The following is a 21,962-nucleotide window of genomic DNA, read 5'->3' on the forward strand; positions in this document are numbered from 1 at the left end:
CTTGTCTCTTTGTCTTGAGAATTACGCCATATTTGTTAATCACAGGCAAAAAATTAGCTGAAATCAAACAAGTCTATTTTAAACAAAATACAAATTTTAGCCTCACGTTTAACGTAAACACGGTGCTAAATCTCTCTCTATTGACTGCAAAAGACAGTGTTTTGGACGGCAAAACAAGGAAATGTTAATGCGGAACTAAAACGCGTAGATAAAAAAGTTAAGTACCTGGTTGGTTTGTACCCAGTGGTGAGACCACTCCCCTCCCATGTAACAATGTGACCCGGGTTCGATTCCCAGAGCGTCACATGTGTGTTGAGTTTGTTGGTTCTCTACTCTGCCTCAAGAGAACTCCGGCTCTCCTCGAACACCAACCTACGATTTGATACGGGTTGATTTGATCCCAAATTGGGCCATTTCCGAGTTCATGTTTGCCTCCTCCTCAAAGCGAGAGATAATGGTACAATGTCGTAACCGTTGACGACCGTTATGGTTTCAAATTTCTAAGAATGCGCAGAAGAGCAGAAGTCCCTGATTCGCGGACTTTCTGCTTTGGCTGTGGTCAGAGTCCGTGTCTTTGGCGCTGACCAAAAGAAAAGTGGACTCTGGGGACGACAATGATTATACAACCGATACTTAAAGTTCTTGACATTTTTATGTAGAGGAGGAAGATGCGGAAAATCTCCAAGAAAAAAAAAATTCAAGGGGTTAGTTTCGTAGATTCGTTGGTACTTGGTGAAACACGAAAAATTAGGTTTTATTTCTCTGTCATGAAGGGCCAACGATCAAAACGTCGTTTCACAAGAATAATTCTTATGGTGGTCAATTTCCCTTCATCAACTGCTCTGGTTTGATAAAACTAAATGTGTCCTCCAAACAAAAAGACAACAGTCTTGGACCTATTACTTTGGCAGCGAACTTCGTTTGCAGCTTACAACGCACGCGTAAGCAAGGAGCGAGAAGGAGGAGAGAGAGTTAATCCGCCATTTTCAAAATATCAAATATTCAGTTTGATAGTGAGGCAGTGAGGACAAAAACAACAGAAACACGTTGGAATGAATGTGAAAAATATTTTGCATCCCATCCACTTTCCTTTGTCTTTGTCCTCTAAACCTCTCTTTCAAGCTGAATTTTTAGTATAGAGTGTTTTCACGTGACGTCACAGCGTCCACGTTGGTGTTCCGAAATAAAGGAACGGAGGCCATGTTGGTGTACCCAACTAATCCTCTGGGAATTGAGCTCTATTATCATGCAAACCTTTTCATTTGTTTCGGTGGAAAACAAGGCTACTGATCACGTGAGAGAAAACCCTCTGTATCGAAAAAGGCCTATTCTCTACTTGCATAAGTCCCATAACACACCTCTTTTACCATCCAAAATTTTGCATAATCATTGTTTGCAACTTCTCCTGAGACATGAAGATGTCCCAAGAGAAATCGAAACAAATGCCTATGCAATTTTTTTTTTGGGGGGGGGGGGAGGGGGGGTAAAAGGTGTATTATGGGACTTGTGCAAGTAGAGAATTAATAGAATGCTTCTCGAAAGATTGAGCTTCGCGTATTTGCACACAACAAACGTCGGGCTGTTCTGCTCGAAATCATTGAAACTTTTTTTAAATTTCAGCTCATTTCTCTTGTCTGTTTGCGACAGTTTGAGCTATTATACTAAAAGAAACAAGTACGCGGGAATATAAAAGAATTGTTGTGGTTTCATGACAAACAGCAACCGCGGTTTGCTGTTTCTAATATTCATATTAACTGCACACATTCCCTGGTTCACCTCACAGTTTTTTATCACCGACACACTAAACAGACTTTTCAACTTGATTTGAAGGCTCGGACGAACTGTATCACTTTTCGATCCAAAAATCTTAAATCGCGGCTATACAAAGTTTGACGTTAATCTCTTGAAACATGGAGCACCTGCTTCGTGCTGGTCGTTTCGTGTGTATCTTTCACTAACATTTAAGTTTTAATGGAGTATTTTATTCCTTGTCGTCGTCAGCATCATCAGACGTATCAACTGTGGAGCTTTCATGACTCGTACATTCAGTCTCTGTCTCTTGTGTCTCGTTTAATTCAGCTCCGTTAAGAGATGTTGCAGTAGAATCTAAGGTATCTGCATTGTCTCGTGGACTTCTAGCAAAATCAGATTCACTGTTGATACTGGAACGGCGAGATGAATAAAAGTCTGATTCACCTTCCGTTGTAAAGGTACTTTCGTTGTCGTCATAGTCGTCTTCACTGATGTTACGATTATAAGTTTTAGTTTCTCTCAGTTTGAAAGCGGGCTTGACTCTTAAAGTTGTCAACTCTTCTAATCCGTCACTTGTGTCGTTTGTACTGGGCGAGGCAGCTCCAGACTTTAAAACTCCAATTTGTTTGAGTAAAGCGTGATTTCGTAGCTCAAGCTGCTCTGCTTTGTGTTGTTCTTCCATTGCAAAATTATTTGCTATTTGAACGGCACGGCGAAGATCATCCTTTAAAACTTCGGACTCTCGAAGCTTTTCTTCGGTTTCATTGTTGACTGCCTCGAGTCGGGAAATAATTTCGTTTGTCTGTCGGAGCTGTTCGTCGGATTTTCCAAGCAAGGCTTGCAGCGTTTTGATTCCTTCTAAATGATTTTCTAATTCTGAAGCAGTGTCTTTTCGTAAACTTCCCCGTGAACGCTTTCTCCTGAGATCCATTGCTGAATCCCTTCGTTTGAGTAAGTATCGTCTCAGTGACTCCACTTCATTCTGTAGATGCAGTTTCTCTCTGCAGACTCGATCAAGGTTCGACTTTACAACGGATGCCTGTCGTTTGAGAATACGTGCACCTGGTGGAGGTTTACTGGGTCTGGATTCTGAGTCATCACCTACGAATCAAACAAAATAAATGTAAAAATTAGATGGGACCAGGAGACTTTGAATCCTTGCTTATTTGGCCTGCAGGTGCCTCGTCAAGTTTAGGCGTCTTCGCAAAAATCGCACAGAAGAAGATAAAATTGAAAATTATTTAAATAGAAAATAAGTGTCTTCGGGAAGTGACCAAAGGAGAAATAGCAATCGAAACATGGATTGTTGAACTAATATCTGATTTCCTTGAAAAATGGAGAACTTCGTTCAAATTTATATATTCGAAATTGAGTTGATTCTGTAAACCTTGGCAGTTGGTATGATCATACGTTTAATTTACGCAGTTTCATCCGTCACAGAACAGAAATGTTAGAAGCAGTTGCTTGACGACTGGCGAAAGGACAACTCCAAAATTAGAATACTAGGCGGCAGGAATCGTAACCTACAACTTCTATTACACCGCTTGGATGCTCTACACATTGAGCTGCTACAACTCCTAAGGAGGCTATGTCATTTATCGAGGTCCTGAATGGACAATGTCTCCCGCTGATCTGTACAATGTCATGCGCCTACACTAGAGATGTTTAAGGGAACCTTCACTCCGACGAATGAATAATTACAAATCCAACAAAGTAATCTTCGCAATCAACTTTGCTCGCCATTGGAAAAATGTTCGAACAATTTTAATAGTAAACATTATGTTCTATGCTTTAAAGTTATTTTCTTGCTTTAGTGGAGGTTCTTTAAAGATGTAATGTGCCCATACTATTTGCTTGGCGACGAGACAAAGGACAATTGAAAAAATCAGAGTCTTAGGTAGGATTCGAACCCGGCTACGACCTCCGTAACACCGCACGTCGGATGCTCTACTCTATGCGCATTTGAAAACTTTAAGTTGATACTTGCGCAATATAAATGAATAAAGTTAAAGTTACTCATTGAGCTATTAGAAATCCTGCGGAGATTATCTAGCATATTCTCCAACGAAGTGTCCCACTAGTCTCCGGGTTCGAGAATGTCATGAGCTTCAATTGTGTAAATGCAATAACGTGATGATAAATGGTCAAATGTTCCGGAGAGCCGCATTTAACCACTTACCATCATATAGTTGCATTTGTGAATTCAACGTTGTCTTGCATTATCTCACCTGATGTGTCTCTTTTATGAAGCCTCTCTTTGAGTTTACTCAAATCATTTTCAATGGAAGCCACTATGCCTGCCAAATCACTATCCTCGGGAGTGCTGCGTGTCATTTGCCCATTGGAAGCCACATATTGGTCAGGCGTCCTCTGAGCAATACGCTTGTTATAGCTTTGGTCGCTTGTATCATCCTCCGTCTCAGAAAACAAAGACGCGTCAGACTCTTCCTCATTTGAAGTTGGTTCGCTTGACTTGTTTTCTTCTCGGGTAAACGAATGCGCACGCGAAATGATCCTGTCCATTTCTCGATTAGGAACCGCGCCTGGTTCGTTGGAGTTGTTTTCTTTTCGCGCAAATGACTGCGCACGGGCGATTATTTCGTCCATTTCAGCGTTAGGCATTAAACTTGGGCCACCAGACTTGTTTTCTTCTTGTGTAAACGACTGTGCATGCGCAATTATCTTTTCCAGGTCCAGGTTCTGAAGCGAAGTTGGTTCATTTGACTCTTCTTGAGTGAGTGCGTGAGCACGAGCAATAATTTTGTCGAAATCGAGGCCTGGTACAGGCGACGGGAGCGGCTGTGCCTCAAAGTTCTTCATTTCAAGGCATTTCAAAAGCGCTAGTTTTTCATCTTGAACTTGCCTCAAAGTATCGTGCATATTTTCTCTTTGAATTTCAATCTGTTCGAGCCGTGTTTGATACGCTATTTTGTCCTTCTTAGCTCTGTCTACAACCAGACTATGTTCTTCCGCGAGTTGATCATGGCTCGCCTTAAGCAAGTCATACTCCTCGCATAGCTTATCAAGATTCGATAACAACTCTTCTTTCTCTTCGTTGGCTTCATACAAATTCGATTTAAGCTGCTTGTTTTCAGTTTTGACTGCCTGCAAATTGACAGCAGTAGGTGAGTTGATGTCTTCGTCGTCACTCTCACCCTCGCCCTCTGTTCGGTCGGAAGTGTAGCTGTATTCCGACTCGGATAAAGACAATCGAAATCGGAACTTCAATTCTTCCCTTCGTGCTACAGCTTCGGGAGTCCGAGGACTTCTTCCACCGATCGATGACGACCTCGCAAACATTTCTCCATTACCTTCCCTATTTTCATCTTTATCCTCGCTCTTCATTTCGTCTCCTGCCTCTTCCTCGTCCTCTTCTTTGACATCTTCGATTTCTTGTCCAGAGTAAAGGTTTAAGATGCTCATCAACAGAGTTTGCTTCTCTTCTTGAAGTCTCCCAACTTCATCTTCCAAATCGTTGACTTTTTTCTCTGCTTCCTCCAGGTTTGAGCTCATTTTTTCTAGTTCCTTTGACTGTTGGGTGGACATCTGTAGATTCTGAACGTCCTCGCGATAGGAAAGAACATATTTCAAATACTTTGCTTCACGTTTCAGTTCCTTGCTTTCCTCGACAGCTTCAGTTCTTTCGGATTCTGATGTTCGCAAAGAACTCTTTACCGTATTCAATTCAGTTGCTAGTGCAGCCAGTTCCATCTGACGATTCTTACACGTGGCACATTCACTATTTTGGTTTTCTGTAATTCCGTCTTCCCTAATTCGATCTGCTGCTAAAGGCAATTCTCTTTCTAAATTCTCCTCTCCTTCCTTATTTGTTGCATATCTACTTTCCAGTTCATTCATTATTTTTTTCACCTGCTCAAACATTTTCTCGTTTCCTTCAAGCTGCCCTAAGATCAATTCAACTGACTGCAAGTCACTACATTGTGTATCTTTGTCAAGCTTGTCTGCGATATCAGTGCCTACTTGTACTTCCTCCTCGAGCGTTACACGCTTCTCTTTTTGTACACAAAACACAACTTTTTCTAAACCACCGACACAAGTCTTCATTGTTCGAGCAAAATCAGCACCTTTGTCAATTACTTGCGACTGTAAGTCTCTGCTTTCTTCCTTTAACTTTGTAACACAGTCTCTCAAGGACTGCAACCCTTGAAGTAAGACTGAAATCTTGTTCCTTGCTTCATCTTTCTGCTGAACCAAAACTGTGTTGGAGCTTTTCAAATTGGCGATATTATCACAATACTTGGTAATAGTGTCGACCTTTTTGTCGTTTTCTCGTTCCAATGATGATTTTATTTCTTCGAGCCTCAGGGTTTGATGTTTAAGTTCTTTAATCTCTTCATTCGTCTTCTCCAAATCTGTAGCCAGTTTATCGTGTCTCGCTTCTAGTTCTTCTCTTTTTTCTTTTTCCTTCTGCGCGGACACATTAAGAAGTTCCACCTCACTTTTTCGTTTTTCATTTTCTTGCAATATTTCGTTGTATTGCTTTTGTAGATGAAGTTTTTCTTTTTCTAGAAGTGTCACGACTGCAAGCCTCTGCTCCATTGGTTGACATTTGTCTTTAAGTGTTTTATTTTCAATCTCAAGATCTTTGACTTTATTCATCAGTGATTGCAAAGAATCAGAACTTGTTTTCCCTATCGGAGACAAAAATATCATTACAGTCACAAACACCAAGCAAGGTATGTGAGAAAAAATTGTCGGCCGGAATGGCAGGTGGACAGAAGTTATACGTAATTTAAGGTGATTCCTCAGGAAAAAAAGTTGTCGAACGATTTTCTGGAAACTTTCCCTGAATGTTCCCTACTAATCCCTGTTTGGAGAACTACAATAAAAAGACAAGTCACCGTGCTTGCTTGAGAGATATAATGGGCCAATCTTATCCCATTGATGCCTGTACTGATACTAAACACGCACGTTATTTCATCGGCTCACGGTCCATTTTGCGGTAGCTAAACGAGAGGGTTTTTAAAGTAACACTTAAAAAAATACCTGATAGGTAGAAAGTCTAGAGCATATGGAACACTGTCTTATATACTTTATGGAAAAATCACTCAACTTAAACGACGTCGCCTCAAAACGTTTCTTGAGTCGTTGTTTTCAACATCACAATTTACATCTCTGGGTAAGGGGCTTTGCGTACGTTTTTGGATTTAAAAGGGATAATTTTTACACCAAAATTATGCAATAAAAAATATTGGTCACCGTGCTCGTTAAGGGTAAAACACCATCGTACCTGTCCATCTCGATTATCGCGGATCGAAACAACAAAATTCGCTATGTTCTCGGAATGCGCGCGCTTATTCGCAAAGAATTATGGGTCATTCACAACTTCTCTCACGTGTTTTGAGAACTGTTTCAGCGTGTATGATCGACTTACGCCATATTTATAATGTTGCAAATTTGATCTGATTTATAAATATTGACACACCATGTGCGCAGTACAGGAAGCGCAGTGCAATACTGAGGAATCACCTTAATGATAATGACTTGAGAATGTTTGGAAAAAGCGGAGTCCTACAAACAGGAATCCACATTCCTGTTACTATAAGATAACATCAACGACTTCTCTTAATGACCAAACATCTTATAGCCAGCGAAAAGCGAACAACAAAGCAAAGAATATGTATTTCATTTCATTTTAAGCCGGCCTGGGGGTGCGAGCCGCATAGCCTGCAAGAAAGCTGCGAATTTAGTTACGTTTATGCGTTCGGCATTTCACTGGCTACAAGTTCTTCAGGTTTGAATGGCTAGCCCCTATAGTTATTCTTCGGTTGTTTTTGCACTCACGCCAGACATATTATCTCAGCTCCTGTTTGCTTGCAAACTGATGGCTGACGTTTTCTTAAAACTTGAGGCGAACAAAGCAGCTCGAAATATGTTTAACACAGCGCCTGCTGTCTGCATTTTTTCTAATAAAGGGTTGATGAGCTCGGTTTTTCATGCTGGACAGTGATACCCATCGGATAAATCTCTGTTCAACGGTTCGGTGACGAAAACTAAATAAATAGAACTCTACTGCACTACTGCACTGTGCTCACCGCTATTCATCTTTCCAGCAACCATGTTGTGTTGCAAGCGCGATACGAGGAGGACAAGAGTGCAGAAACTTCTTCCCAATGACTCATGCTCTCTTGTCGGTGCATTCGCACGAATTTTACAAGAGGAAAACTACAAGTAGTCAATATTTAACAATTATTCAACGAAGGCGAGGTGAATATCAGTGAACGGTGAATAAAAACGATATTCACCAAGCCTGAGGTGAATAATTGTTTTAGTCCATTTTACATAAGTGATTATTTGAAAACACGCATTTTCTTAAAAACAGTTAATTTACTGGTCTGTCAACAGCTTAGGTGATTATCGCGTAATAATCACCTCAAGTGCAACCAATCAGCGCAAATAATTTTATTAATCACCTAATGTTTAATATTATACTAAACTATGTCAAAATAAACTATTGTTATGATGTGTTGTGAAAGGATGCAAATAGCTAGAAGTGTAATTCAAGCGCTTCATTTAAGTGTTTTATTGATTCAGTGATCGATCATTGCATCCTTGCCGGCTTGCTTCTTAAGCAAATAAAAGCAAATAAAACGAACATACGTGGGCCCGTTGTAGCAGTATCAGTGACGGCTGGGTCGCCTTTAGATTTCTTCTTGTTATTTATCCTGCAAAATCCAAAAAAAGACGTCAGCATTGAATTTAAAGTTTTCAGGAATTTTCCAAAATGTTAATGAACAATGCAGCACTGAGTTCGATCCCCCAGAATCGGAATTTACACGGAAATCGGTGGGAGTTTACTCTAGTATAGGGTAGCAAAATTCAGTTGAACTAGCCCTGGTATAGGCTAAGGGTTCCAGGGTCCTGGCAGGGCACATCCCCACCCAGAAATTCCTAAAGTGCCCCGCCCCCCTCCCCCGTCCGGGGTTCGATCAATCTATGAGTCAAGAGAAAACGAGTTGAAGAGGTCTATTTCCTTTGGCAAAGACCCACTAACAGTCTATCTTTCATTACGTAACAGTCCATGGTTTATTGATTTAAGAACAACACCCACGTATGTAAACGCAAAAAAAATGCTTTTCACGCAATAGTAAGTATGTTAGCCAATATAAATTTCCAAATTTTCACTAAATACAAGGGCAGCCACTGATGATACTGTCAAATCCCTTCCCTCCCTACCCTCGTTACACAAACCCAAATACGAAAAGAGACAACCCCTCCAAAGGGAGACAGTACAAAGAAAGATGACTTACTTTTCGGCAATGAGAGGGTCTGAATGGGGTCTGCTGTGAGCATCTTGTTTCTTTATCTCACTTGGTCTCTTCTTGTTCATGTCTTTGGACATGGCGTTGCGTCTCTGGGGTTTTGGAGAATTACTGGGACTTGATTTTGGAGTTTCCGAGGACGGCGTTCCACTGGGACTCGGAGTTAGTTTAACTTTGTCCCCGACATTGAAGGATCTTGATCTTGGTTTGCCTTTGGAGAAAGAAAATAAACTTTTACCCAAAGATGTTTGAGGCCAGACTCAAGCTAGACATGATGATGACCTGCAGACACAACTTGCATGAATCATATCATATTACGGTTTTCATCTATCATTCCGCCAAATCAGATTCTAAAGAAAACAATGTAACGTTTTCTTTTTTATTTTTACATCCAGAAGATCGAGTTCCTCATCTTAGCAATCCTAATCCCCAATCCTTTGTCCGGGACATTTATTCTAGTTTTTCTTTGGAATTTCAGCACCAATGGTCATATTGTCAAATTTTTTAAAATGATCTCTCGAGCCATTGTGCTATTAAAGAAGAAAGGAAATGACGAAAATTTTCGCTGGGGCGTGAACTGTGTTGACGCCAGACTAAGAAACTTTCGCTCGTCTGCAAGGAAACCGAAATAAAATACGACAACTAAAATTCAAATATAGCAAATGGATAACTCGGACATGAAATATAGCCCAAAAACTAGAGAAAGCATTAGACAGACAATGAACAGAGCCAAGATATTGGCCCAATGATAAGCAATAATAAACACAGATAAAAAAGTCAGTAACTGTGAACTCTTGTACCAGCTCTTGCGAGGGACGGTAATGAAAAGTATCAGAAAACGTTATTTTAGGAGAATAATTTCGATTTTCTTCGTAAATGAGAGATTTCAGAGGTGCCAGAGAGGTAAACCATGAAACATAAAATCAGAAGAAAGCACTGAAGACACGCACCGATACAACAATGAAAGGCACGGTTGGAATCTCAGACAACATTAACGTAATTGCATGGCTCAACAGAATAAAAACAGAAAATCTCACCTCGTCTAGTGAACATTATTTACAAATTTGAAGTTTACCAGTCTGAACAAAGAACGGCAACTGATCTACCTCACTTTGAAAAGCGTATTTATCAAATGTTTGCTTTTGTGTGGAAGTTATTTATAATGTCACGCAAGCGGAGATGCGTATGTGCATAAGAACTTTATCATTTTTGGTCATAAACAGGAACAAATGGTAAAACCTTTTCCGACGAAAACCGAAAATGTACTACCCTTATATAGAAATTCCGTATGTGCTATTGACGTGGTTGTATTTAGGGGCCTATTTCTCATAATAAGGTACTGTCAACTGGCCCTTTAAGGTGTCAATGAACAATTCATGAAACACAAACATTTAACACGAAAGACGTTCCCGAATAAATATTTGTGTGCGTGCAGACTCAGTCAACCTAGTGGCGCTTGATCACAATGTTTACCTCCTGTTGGGGCTTTTAAAGCCGCAGAGGACACTGCTTTCTCCATCGCCTTGTGCTTGCTGGCCTCCTTTCCCATGCTCTTTGGTGATTCTTTTGTCGCCCTCTTGTCCTTGAATTGACCTTCTGTTAAAAGAAAAGTCGTCGTGGAGATTTTAAATCTTTAAATCGCTTTTCTGTTGCGTTTCGAGGAAAAAAATCGAAATTATCTCTTCCGTCTATATGCGTTTCTATAAACAGATATTACTTTGGAATTTGTACCACGTAAATTGCACTCGCATTAATCCAATGTGTCACGCGATGCTTATCCTCTCCTTATTTGTAAATTTGCGGAATTTAGGACGATTTGTTAATTTAAAAGATTAACTTGTAAATGCATAACGGCTTCGCATGATTAAAACTAATCTCTATGCAAATATCTTGCGGTCACTCTCCGGCTCATTTATTCATTGACTGAAACAAAGATATTGAACATTCGAGACACATTTCACGTTTTTAGAAAAAAAAATTTGTTAAAAGAATGTTACATTATATTAAGATGTGGAGCCGTTTAATTCGCACGACACCAAAACAGAGAAATGAATGCTTAATTCGTGCACGCACATGGGGTTGTGTTTTACTTTTAGGGAATGTTTTGTAGTGTTCTTGCGCAATACGAGGTAATCATATTCGTACCGTAGTCCAATCAGTACAGTCATGTTATTTCGGTTTTTGTTGATCAGTGATGCGTTTGTCGTACCATAAATAGGCAGTAAAGCACGTACTAAGCAAGTTTATGTCACTTATTAAAATATAACTTTTCATTTTCGCAATTCTTCAATCTCGTTCACGTTGTACAATCGTTTTGGTTCAGGAATCTCTCTCCGGCAGTCTCTTAGAAAAAGAGTGAGAGGTTCAAAATTACAGTAAATGGTCATGTGGTTGACAAAACCTCTATAATTTGGTCAGTTCATTCTGTCACGTTGCTGTTATGCAGAGTACGGCAAAGAGATTTACTACTACGGGCAGAACGATTCTTTTCGTCATTGGACCAATTACGTAATAGTCACGGTGGTGACGTCCTTGTAGTTTCTCAAAAATGTCGCCAGATTGTTGACAAATGGGGACAACTATGATAAAACTTTTCACAACCTAAATTAACACATCGGGAACTTGAAGAAGTATCGAATTAAGATACTTTGCAAAGAGTTCAATAACGGGGCTCCGGGAGAATACAAAAGGAGAATGTTGGAAAGGAAAATCAATATTCATTTCCATCCCGGGAACGAGGCATTTTTCCTCTTTCGTAACGTTTACGAATGCACCACAAAGTAGAAACATGGTTAAAAAACACTTCGTCAACAAAAATTAGATCTCTAATGAAACGAATAAATGTGGGATGATACTCATGCTCGCCAACTACTTTTAGTAAACTACCGCACGCTATCAACCGTCCATTTATTTTGCGGGGTTGGGAAACAATAGTGACTATTTCACAAACGTCTATGCCTTTAGCCTGCCACATCAAGACAGCCATGGTCAATAGACCTCGTTCATAATGGCGGCCCAACTGATAAAATATTCTTCTGTTTTAACGATAATAAACCTTTCTAGCCTCGCTACGACGAGCAAATTTCAAAAGAATATTTGTTTCAAAACGAGGGCAGAGGGTCTAATTAACATAAATACAATAGAATGTAAAGAACGTCGCCATTTTTGTGAAAGTGATCTATACTGTTCTCTTCTTCACTTCCGTCCCGATAATAAAACTCTATATTGACAAACCTCCTGACCCTTTCACGGTGTTTTCTTATTTGCGAATAACAAGTTGTTAACATGTGCTGGAAAACTCCGACTCCGCCCTGCGCCGGCGGAAACTGATCACCGTTCTACAGAGTTCACTCTCATTGATGAGACTGATCATAAATTCTCGAAAGTTCCTCGAGGAGCCGGAAAACTGGTGCATCTCTTTTAAGGCTCATTAACTGCATTTTATACAAAAGAAAAACACCAACAACTACTTCAATATTCCAGTTTCTTGATGACGAGGTACCGACGTACACAATATAGTGGGAAATAATACACATACTTTTACATTTCATAACCATTGTACATCCAATTGTGATATTGTAAGCTTGAGCCGTTACCCGTGTCAAAGGATTTCAAAGTCAAAGCTCTTGTACGTGACCACCTCGAAAATCTGAAAACAAAACTGGTTTTCTCTAAAACTGATCGCTTACGAGAATCAACACTTATAAGGGACGGCTGAATAAAACAAAAGAAGTTGGAAGCATACGAGAAAGGGACAAAACTGAAAGAAATCAGATGATACAAGTGCCGCTTAAATGTCGGAACTGATTCCCTTTACTTTCTACTAAATCAATTTTTTTATCAAGACCTATTAGCGCCCTAAAGTTTTCTCAAATTGTCGACCTTTCTTAGCCAACTCTAAGAAAAAAGAAATGGAAAGGCCCAGTGGCAACACCCGCAGGAATTTGCGGTGCTCTACGAAGGCTTTCATCAATCTCAGTTCGGCAAAAGAGGTTTAAATGGTGGCCGTATTAACAACAGGTGGATTACTTGAGTAGTTGACGTTAAATATTGGTGACCTTTATACTGCAGATTGAGTTCGACAGTACGAGTTTCATATCAGAGCATACGCATTTGATTGTCGGGTCTTTTTTTTTCAAGTGCACATACTCTGATACGGAAAACTTGTACTTGTACCCTCGCTCCAATTTACAATTATCAGTCATCAAACCTCTTTTCTCAAGTCTATGGTAAATCATTACATGATAATAAACAAAATTTCCGTCTGTAACTTTGGACAGCAATGGTTAGTCAGAGAATGCTAATAACAAAAGGTACAACAATTCAACATTAATTGAACTGCAACTTGGGTAATGAAATTCTTTTTGGAAAACTTGACTTTCCACAAACATCCACTGAAATGAGAGCTTTATTTCTGGCTAAATTTGGTGGACACTCTTACCTTTGTGGATTTTTCGTCTGCTTGGTTGTGGAGAGGGTTGCGGAGAGGAGTGGGTGGTTGCTTTAGTAACAGCTCCATCAATTTTATCTTTTCCTGCCGAACGCAATGAGTTAACCGCACTACTGCTGCCCACAGCAGCAAGTGCAGGTGCAGCAGAGGATAACAGAGTCACACTAGCACCATTCTCGTCGACTTGAAATGGCACACAAACGGAGACAGACGATGACCACGGGTCTGTACCGTGATCGGCTTTCTCGGGTTGTTGGCTCTGACCTTGAACCTGGAAAGGTATGGACACCTTGACTGAGTCCGACTCAAATCTTGGACTGCTAGGAGTATCTTGAGTAATGTCCTTTACACTGGTGTACGAGGGCGACATGGACACAACCATCACATCAGATTCTGGCTTAGTAACTTCCACCTCTGGTGGAAAAAACAAGTGTTTTGGTGCTGAAGCTCTGCGCAAACCAAGGGATTCACCTTTGATGTCAGGGTTGCGCGGTGGCGGCCATCTCGATCCCAGTTTGCCGATATTTCCGTTGTTATCTAAACTGTCAAGCCCAGTCTGAGTTACATTACTTGAATCAACCACCGTGCGCGAGGAATTGCATTTTTCTTGTCCAATTGCCGGATCAACTTGAGAAACTTTATTAGTGGAGTCGGATGAAGTCCTCACCTCTTTGGACGGTGCCAATTGGAGACTTTGTCTTCTTACGGCGACAGAACTCGGCCTCTGGGGATTGGGTTTCGATGCATTTAGATCGACTATCACTGCCTGGGAAGCCAATTTTGTCTCCTGCGAGCCCGGCTCTGATGAACTGAGAGAGCTGTGTTGATTTCCAGCAGGTTTTTCATCAAGAAAAAGCTTCTCCTGTGACTGGCGTCTTGATAACACAGATAAGATGGTACTTCGTGCTTTCTTCTTTAGGATGTTACCATTGTTTGGAAAAACCGATGGCTTCAAAGTCGCTGCAAGGGTAAACGGAAAGACAGTCATTCTTATCAGACTTAAGTTAGCTAAAAGTTTAAATCTGATCTGACAGCAGTTTCATTCGCGATAGGAAGTGAGTGATTGGCTGAAAAATCCCGCGCTTCTACTTTTTTCCACCACTGAAGAAGCAAAACCATCACCAATCGCAACTTGCATTCGCGCATTTGCAGAAAGTTGCGTAATTGCTACGAATTGACTGCGTAGGCCATGGTGAACAACCAGACTCCAAAACAACATGAGCGTTGAGAAATAGAACACTGCATTCGACAGCGCAATAGATTTAGCACATTTTCCAATTTTGCCATTTCGTGTTAACCAGTTAAATGGTCTCCCAGCCTGATTGATACGTGAATTCAGTATATTAGCCCATTTACTTACTCTAACCATTAACATGCGAGTACTAACCAACTTTATAGCAGTCGAACATTGGAACAAAAAATTCAATCATCGGACTTGGAATGTGGATTGAACAACGTACAAGCTCGAACATTTTAATGGGTGGGAAAGATTCCTATGTCAGGAATTCTTTTGACGGACCTCTTTGAAAAACCTTTCCTACCGCTTTCATATTTTGTCGGAGCCTTTGAAAAAAGATTTCTACCAGTCGTATTCTGACGTATCTCATCCACAGCAGTGAGGGGAGGGGGGTAGGTTTTGGATCGCGAATGGATCGTACATTGGAGGAAGGTAAAACGGTTGAATAAATAGGTAGATGATCAAGCTACCGTGCGCGTAGTCGTGGGTTCCGAATGGTAAGACTTTTTTTGAATTTTAAACCGTAGTCCCCGTCTGACACAACACGTCTCTGCAAACACAGGAACAAAACACGCAGAACCTCCATTGCTGTGGACCAGCCGATTGCACAATGTTGCATCGATCCTGCATTACAATGATGGTAAATTAAACTGCTTATTAATCAGTAAAGGTAGCGTACCTTTGTCTGGTTTAAGGTTGACCTGTGACTTCGTAAACATGGCGGCAAATCTCCAAGATGAAGATCGTTTCTTTGTTTGGTTGGGCGTTTCTTCTAGCTCGACACCAACCTCCTCTTCCGAGGATTCCTGAGGACCATTCACCACTTTTTCCTTGCACCTCCTTTCTTTCACGAAGCGAATTGCGGCTCCAACACCTGATTTTCGGGGAGGATTTTCCTAGAAAAAGAAAGCAAGTTTGAGCTTCTGACCACAAGCTTTAATAACGTCAGGTATAGATCACAGGTTTCTTCGACAATCATACTAACCTAGCTATCTTTATTCACTGTGTTCACCCTTAGACCTCTAACTTTATTTTAAAGCGCCTTGACAAGTTGAAATTTCACCTACTATATATGCTATTTCCCTTGGTTCCTGAAGGGAAAACAGTTACCGAGTTCTTAAAATCGGTGCCCGAGGCTGCAAGCCTTGGTACCGAGGTCACAAAATAATAAGACATGTAAAAAATGTTACCAAATCGGTAGTAGTGTATGATCTCGATCCTAAGAGCATTACCTGTTATTATGCGACTTTGACTGGTTGTCACAACAAATAAACTTAAAATGGTCTCCCTGTGTTTCATATGAAAATCAGCTGTGTGGGTCAAGTTATAATGAGAAATTGCACTGCAAGTGAAAACCTATCTACTTTTGTAGATTTTGCAGGTGGCGATTTGTTTTTACTAAACATTTTACCGTTTGGCCACCTTGTTTGGTGCTGTTTGATCGTGTTTGATAAAATTTGAAGGCCATCAAACATTCGATCAAACAACTTAAAAAATTTGTTTTGTACTCGTGTTTTGTTCGTTTGGCCAGCTGTATCAAACATGTTTGGCTCGCGCATGCGTTCCACGCATGCTCAGCCGCTTGTATCCACGTGTTTTTTAACGTATTTGTGACCGTCAGCCATAGTTATGTGCTTGATGATTTTGACCTGAGTTACATCAAACATGTTTTTAACCGTTTGGCCACTCACTTCAACATCAGCATGTTTGGTCACCAAACAATGTTTGATGTTGTTTAAATGCCAAACATTTCCTGTTGACCAGGCCCTTTTTTTTCTTTTCCAGCACCAATATTGCACATTTCTGGCCATGCTCTTCAAACTATTTCCCCAACCCTTCGACAGTTGAATACCACAAAAATTTCCTACCGGAGAACAGTCATGGATGACGTAGAAATTGTAGTTTCCAGGGATCGCAAGGGAAATAAACACAACCCTCGTAAATTGAATGCCAAAGGCCGCTCCTTTCGGTCTGAAAGACAATGTTCCCGGCGTAACTAAACCTGAAACAAGTCATCGTCGTGGTCATAATTCGTAGACCCTGAGATGAACGTCACCAATTGGAAAACACAATGAATGAATGACTGTTTGACGCGTAGAAAAGAAATTTGGAATCACGGAGCAATTGGCCTGTGATAATAAACGATGTTTTTTCCAACCGCCCCAGGTTTGTAAGTTAAACAAACAATCTTGGGTGGAGAAAATATAAAATATGACCCTGGAGTGGTCAAGGGCTTTGATCACAAGTTCCCATGAAATCGCCCCTCCATGACTTGCCGCTTGGATAACAGAAGTAACGTGAATTTACTGTGATCTGTGACTTCACATGTAACTCATTGACCTTTCATTGGGCGGTAGATTTAATTATACAAGTGGGCGAATCAATTTGGTGTTTATCGTTTTTGCGTGAACACGTCACAAGGCAGGTCAATTTACGCGAAATTCCATTGTCAAGAAATTAACTCATAGAAAGTCGGTCTGAGAGGCAAAAATAAAAACCATGACTGGTAAGGTTTTTTTCCGGCGATCTGCCTTCCTTCCACTTATAGATATAGGCGAAAAAAATCTCATAGGAAATACATTAGGCGTTTGCTTTTATTTTGCCAACTGGTAGCGCACACGGAACAAAAGACAATCCTTGTAAAGAAGCCATATCCAAAAATACTTCCATAGCAAAAATAGCTCACGACGGTCCTCGCCAAGCGTATTGTTGACCATTTCAATTTACAGGAGTCGAATCCACTTGAACTTAACAAAACAAGTTAACACCTTATAACCATTTGCTGCAAATACTTAAGATTCGCATTCCTACAGGATCGCTTCACTAAGTTAGTAACCTCCACCTGACCTTCATTCGCGATGAGATTTTCTGGCTTCTGACGTTCTGTCTTGATTCGTTTTGAACTTCTTTGTTCGGGTACAATAAAGAATTAACACTAATTCGCTGCTAAAAAACCACAATATAAAAAATGTAGAACGTAAAACGACAAATGAAGGGGCCAATTCATAGTGTAATGTGATTGTTTGTTTTAGGGTTTTGTCGAGCTATGAAAGCATCGTTAGAATCCGGGGCCTAAAATAATTTAATGTTTAACAAATCGATTTCACGTTGTGGTTGGGAAGACCGGATCAATCCGGTCTCACAGTGCCGGAATCTTTTGAACAAACAAAACTCAATTTTTGAACAAATGAAACAGAACGCTGATAATAATACTTGATGACTCAACGCAAAGATATCTCTCGCCTAAAACTCAGCCATTGCAAAACATTGCAAGAAGGGGAGTTTTTCTTTTTTTCACATCCATGTTGTCGACAGTTTCACAACGCTGATCGGATTGCCAGCATAAATCTCCGCTGTAGTATTTGTCTGCGCCATTGTTTACTCAACTTGTTTGCCTGATTCATTAATTAAGCGAAAGGAAATTAACTGTATAGTTTATAACAGAGAGATGTTAAGCAACGAAGAATGATCATCTCACGTTTTAATTAATGACATTAATGAAGATTACAGTGCGAGTGAACGTGACTTGCAAACGAAGAAGGACTTATTCCAACAGAGAAATTATTAGACGTTTTAAAGGCGATTTGAAACTTCAAATGTTGTAACCCACAAACGCGTGATTTTACGAAACATGGCCACGTATCACAAGGATAGATGGACATAAACTAACGAAGACTTCATCGATCGTGCATTGGAGAGCAAAATTGACATCTGACCGCATGTTTAAAGATTTCCGCAGATATATTTCAAACATCCAACTAGTGTTGACAAAGATAAAGACAAAATACATTGGCGTACGGCCACCAAATCAGACTAAACTATCTGAGAATGTGATTAAACGATAATCTCATATTGCAAGCAACTCACAAGATGGCACTTTGAAATGAACATTCGAGTCGGCCGAACAAATGTTCAGCACTGCGGGAACAAATAAAAGCTACCCTCGACAAACAATGTAAGTAAGCAATCGGTACATACCACACGTTTGAAAGAGTTTAAGTCGTTCGCACACTACGGAACAACCAGGATAACCCCAGCACAAGGAAACTTTCAGCGTCGCTCAATGAACAGTTATTGACAAGCTCTGACAACTCTACTGACTCACAACACGCACTGATGAATTTTCAAAACGCTGCGTTTCTTGAATGCAAATTACCTGGGGGAGTTTGATGAGTCGCCGCTGGCTGTTAAAGTACACAAAGAACTTTAAGAAGCTTTGAAACTTAGCTGCAAGCAAACGCCTCGCCTGCAGTCTGAAGCAACAACGAAACTGTCAAAAGGTTATGATACAATTCTCCACAAGCACAGCGGGTTCTCTTTTGTCATGGAATCTACGGAATGCATTATACATGAATGCTAAATCATGTATGTTCTTGATATATTGTTCATGTACAACGAGATGTTTTTTTTACGGTGCGTAGAACAAGGTCGTCCTGTCATTTCGTTTTGAAGAGCAGGTACGACGGTTTAGAAAAAAAAAACGGCTGACCTTAAAACGACAGCTCTTGCTGCTGTTAGTTTGAAAACAGATTGAGGCAAAAATAACAATTTCTCACTTCATTTTATTTTAAACAAGTGGCACACATAGACGCGTGCACATATTAATATATGTATAAAAACAGAAAAAAGAATAAGTTAGAAGCTTATTTGTCATTTCTCCTATGAACAGTATCTGGAAAGTCCATGAAAAAAGTAATCGAACTTTCCATCAAAATATTAACCTCATCGACTTTTCCTACAAAGTCCTAATGCATTTGCTCCGCGGTTACTTAAAAAAATAAAGCGCGTTTTATTTACAACTAAGAACCAGTATTGGCTGAAGAAAAGGGAATTCATTAACGGAGTCACTCTATTTTCCTGATTCTTTTGTCCGGTACGAAAAAAATGAAGGCGCGAAATCAAGAAACGCAGCCGGTTCCTGCTCAGCCATATCACCGTTTTTCTTTCTTTATTAACCTCTTTAAAGCCTATTTTAAACTCGGACTCCCGATATCGAACCGACACAAGTTGCAAGAAAAATTACCGGGTGTCACATACGCTGCCTGACAGGGTCATTTTTAGTAAGTTTTTTTTTTCAAGTGCCAGAATGGTCGCGAAAGGTAGAGCCGGGTAGGATTCGAACGGATACTCGCAACGCCGCTTTCAAAGGAAAATCGATGAAAATAGTAATCCTTTGGACCTCAAAATAACTCTTCAGTTATTTATAGTACGCGCAGTATGGCTAGTTTATTGGCCGTATTCTGATTTGAAATTTGTATGCAACATTTTCAAGCAAGTTTCATGTTCTTTATGTGAAATGAATTTGTGAAACTGTTTGAATATTGCAAGCAACTATTTCAAACAAGACGCATTTGGTGTGCTATTGTGCTACTCACTGTCTCTACATCCCTATCGACTTACTATATATTATTTTCTACCGTCAAATTTAAACCGCACCATTTGAACTCTGTAAAACTAAAAATCGTATCCACACGATTCAATGAAACCGTTGAAATTTACAGAGTATTGCTGCGCTGATGGGTGTTTGGGACACAACTGAGAACTGAACACAAATGAAATGCATGAGACCGGCTGAGTTAGAGAGTCAGCCTGGTCAATGCTTGTGAATTCGAGTAATAGGTCAGTGAACGAACATGCTGAAATGTTCATATTTTCTTACGGGATATAAGTTGAAGTCACAAGTGACCAGTCACCAGTTGGCTTGATAAGTTGTAGTTGCTCCAGCGCTAGAACGACTACACACTTAAATAAAGTTTCTTTCCTTTCCTTCCCTTTTTGTATGCGAAGGTGGATCAAATTGGAATAACAGAGACGCTGCTAAGCCAGTAGCACGCCATCTTAACCTCGGCTACCGGCAAACCATACCAACCAAAAAATGACAGGCTGTGTCTTTTCTGTTCATGCACTAAGGAAACTCGTTGAGCTCAACGAATCTTGAACAAACATACATGTCCAATACAAGTGGGAAATGAAATTCTTGGTACTTTGCATACATGTCACAATGTGTCACAAGGTGTATCGTAAAGCTTAAGAATTAATACTTTATTAATTAATACTTTTTGGTTAGAGTTCTGGTTGAGGTCATGATTAGTGGGACACTTTGTAACGCCTACACAAATTAACGTGAATCTCATTACAGAGAAGGGTCAGATGCTCGAAACATCAGCTTTTCAATCACCCTACAGTGCCGTCAACTGCTACTTTTATCAACTGTCAAATTTTCGTTATTCTCACCGCTGACCGAAAGAAACATACTATCTGAGGAGGTGAAAGGGTCAGGCGTTGAGCTGGGCATGCGCAATCAAACAAGTGTCGATGGATTCGATCGTGTCGATGGAGCACCTGATCACTACTGATTCAATTAGTTTTTGAAATCATTTTGCTTTCGATGCCTGTATTGTTTAAAGTAAATTGCTTTAAAAAATAGGAAGGTCTTAGCTTTGACAAAAGGAACGCCCATCTTTAACCTGCTATGCATTTGTTGCAAGCAAAATTCACGACACTCAAGTTTGTATGGATAATCAACGTCACTTACGTAAATATCGAACTATCAACACAATATCTGAGTTAATTACTTATGAATGGCCTGATTTCCTTCACAGAATAATCATTCAATGATTTCGTGCGTGCAACTGCATGTACAATATGACGCCCAGTTCTCGCGATAAGTTTGCAAGAATCACCAAGTGATTCTTGCAATTTAACAGTCCGTTCGGCGTCGAATATCCGAGGAGATTCAATCTGTAACTGCGCGAGGGGAGCTGAAACCAAGACAGTACGAGGAAAACATAAGCCCGGAGTCTTTTGTTGAAACTCACCTTTACGCCGCTTTCAGACAGACCGTCCATTGTCTAATGCCACTGGGGTCGGTTTTCAACACAGTCGCCAAGTTCAATGCTGTTTCAGATGTTGTGAACTGCAAGAACCAAAAGAATATATGAGAGTTTTCTTACAAAATGTCATTACTAGTGTATCAGTAACCATTTAACAAGCACATACTATATCGTGCTCATACCCAAGTCAAAATGTTGTCCGAATATTTACATCTTACATGCAATTGCGAAACGTGTGAAATACATTACCACAATATCAAAGAAGTATTTTACTGATTCCCATATATGAAATGGATGAAAAGCTATTTCGTTGTTCGCCAATCTTCGTTTCTGAAATAAGAAAGGTAAGCAATCTCTGCGCGAGGGGCCATCGAAAAATACCCCTGAGGTCAGTGATATTATATTTA

General features: G+C 40.2%; 1 protein-coding gene across 2 annotated transcripts; it reads right to left on the reverse strand.

The window, feature by feature from the left end:
- Positions 1–1,205: 1,205 nt before the first annotated feature.
- Positions 1,206–21,938, reverse strand: LOC138045745 (myosin heavy chain, cardiac muscle isoform-like). Of its 2 annotated transcripts, XM_068892350.1 has the most exons (9): positions 21,805–21,938; positions 21,541–21,638; positions 15,402–15,618; positions 13,477–14,445; positions 10,509–10,631; positions 9,024–9,246; positions 8,374–8,438; positions 3,981–6,404; positions 1,206–2,853 (listed from the first exon to the last, which is right to left on the reverse strand). In XM_068892350.1, exons 2-9 carry the CDS (start codon positions 21,568–21,570, stop codon positions 1,982–1,984), a joined length of 4,923 nt encoding a protein of 1,640 aa, XP_068748451.1. In that variant the 5' UTR covers positions 21,571–21,638; positions 21,805–21,938; the 3' UTR covers positions 1,206–1,981. The 2 variants fall into 2 exon arrangements, with proteins under 2 accessions (XP_068748451.1, XP_068748452.1); XM_068892351.1 differs by lacking the exons at positions 21,541–21,638; positions 21,805–21,938 and adding an exon at positions 18,879–19,054.
- Between the last annotated feature and the right edge of the window lie 24 nt (positions 21,939–21,962).

Source organism: Montipora capricornis, chromosome 4 (genome assembly GCF_036669925.1).
Source record: "Montipora capricornis isolate CH-2021 chromosome 4, ASM3666992v2, whole genome shotgun sequence".
Lineage (NCBI taxonomy): Eukaryota > Metazoa > Cnidaria > Anthozoa > Scleractinia > Acroporidae > Montipora > Montipora capricornis.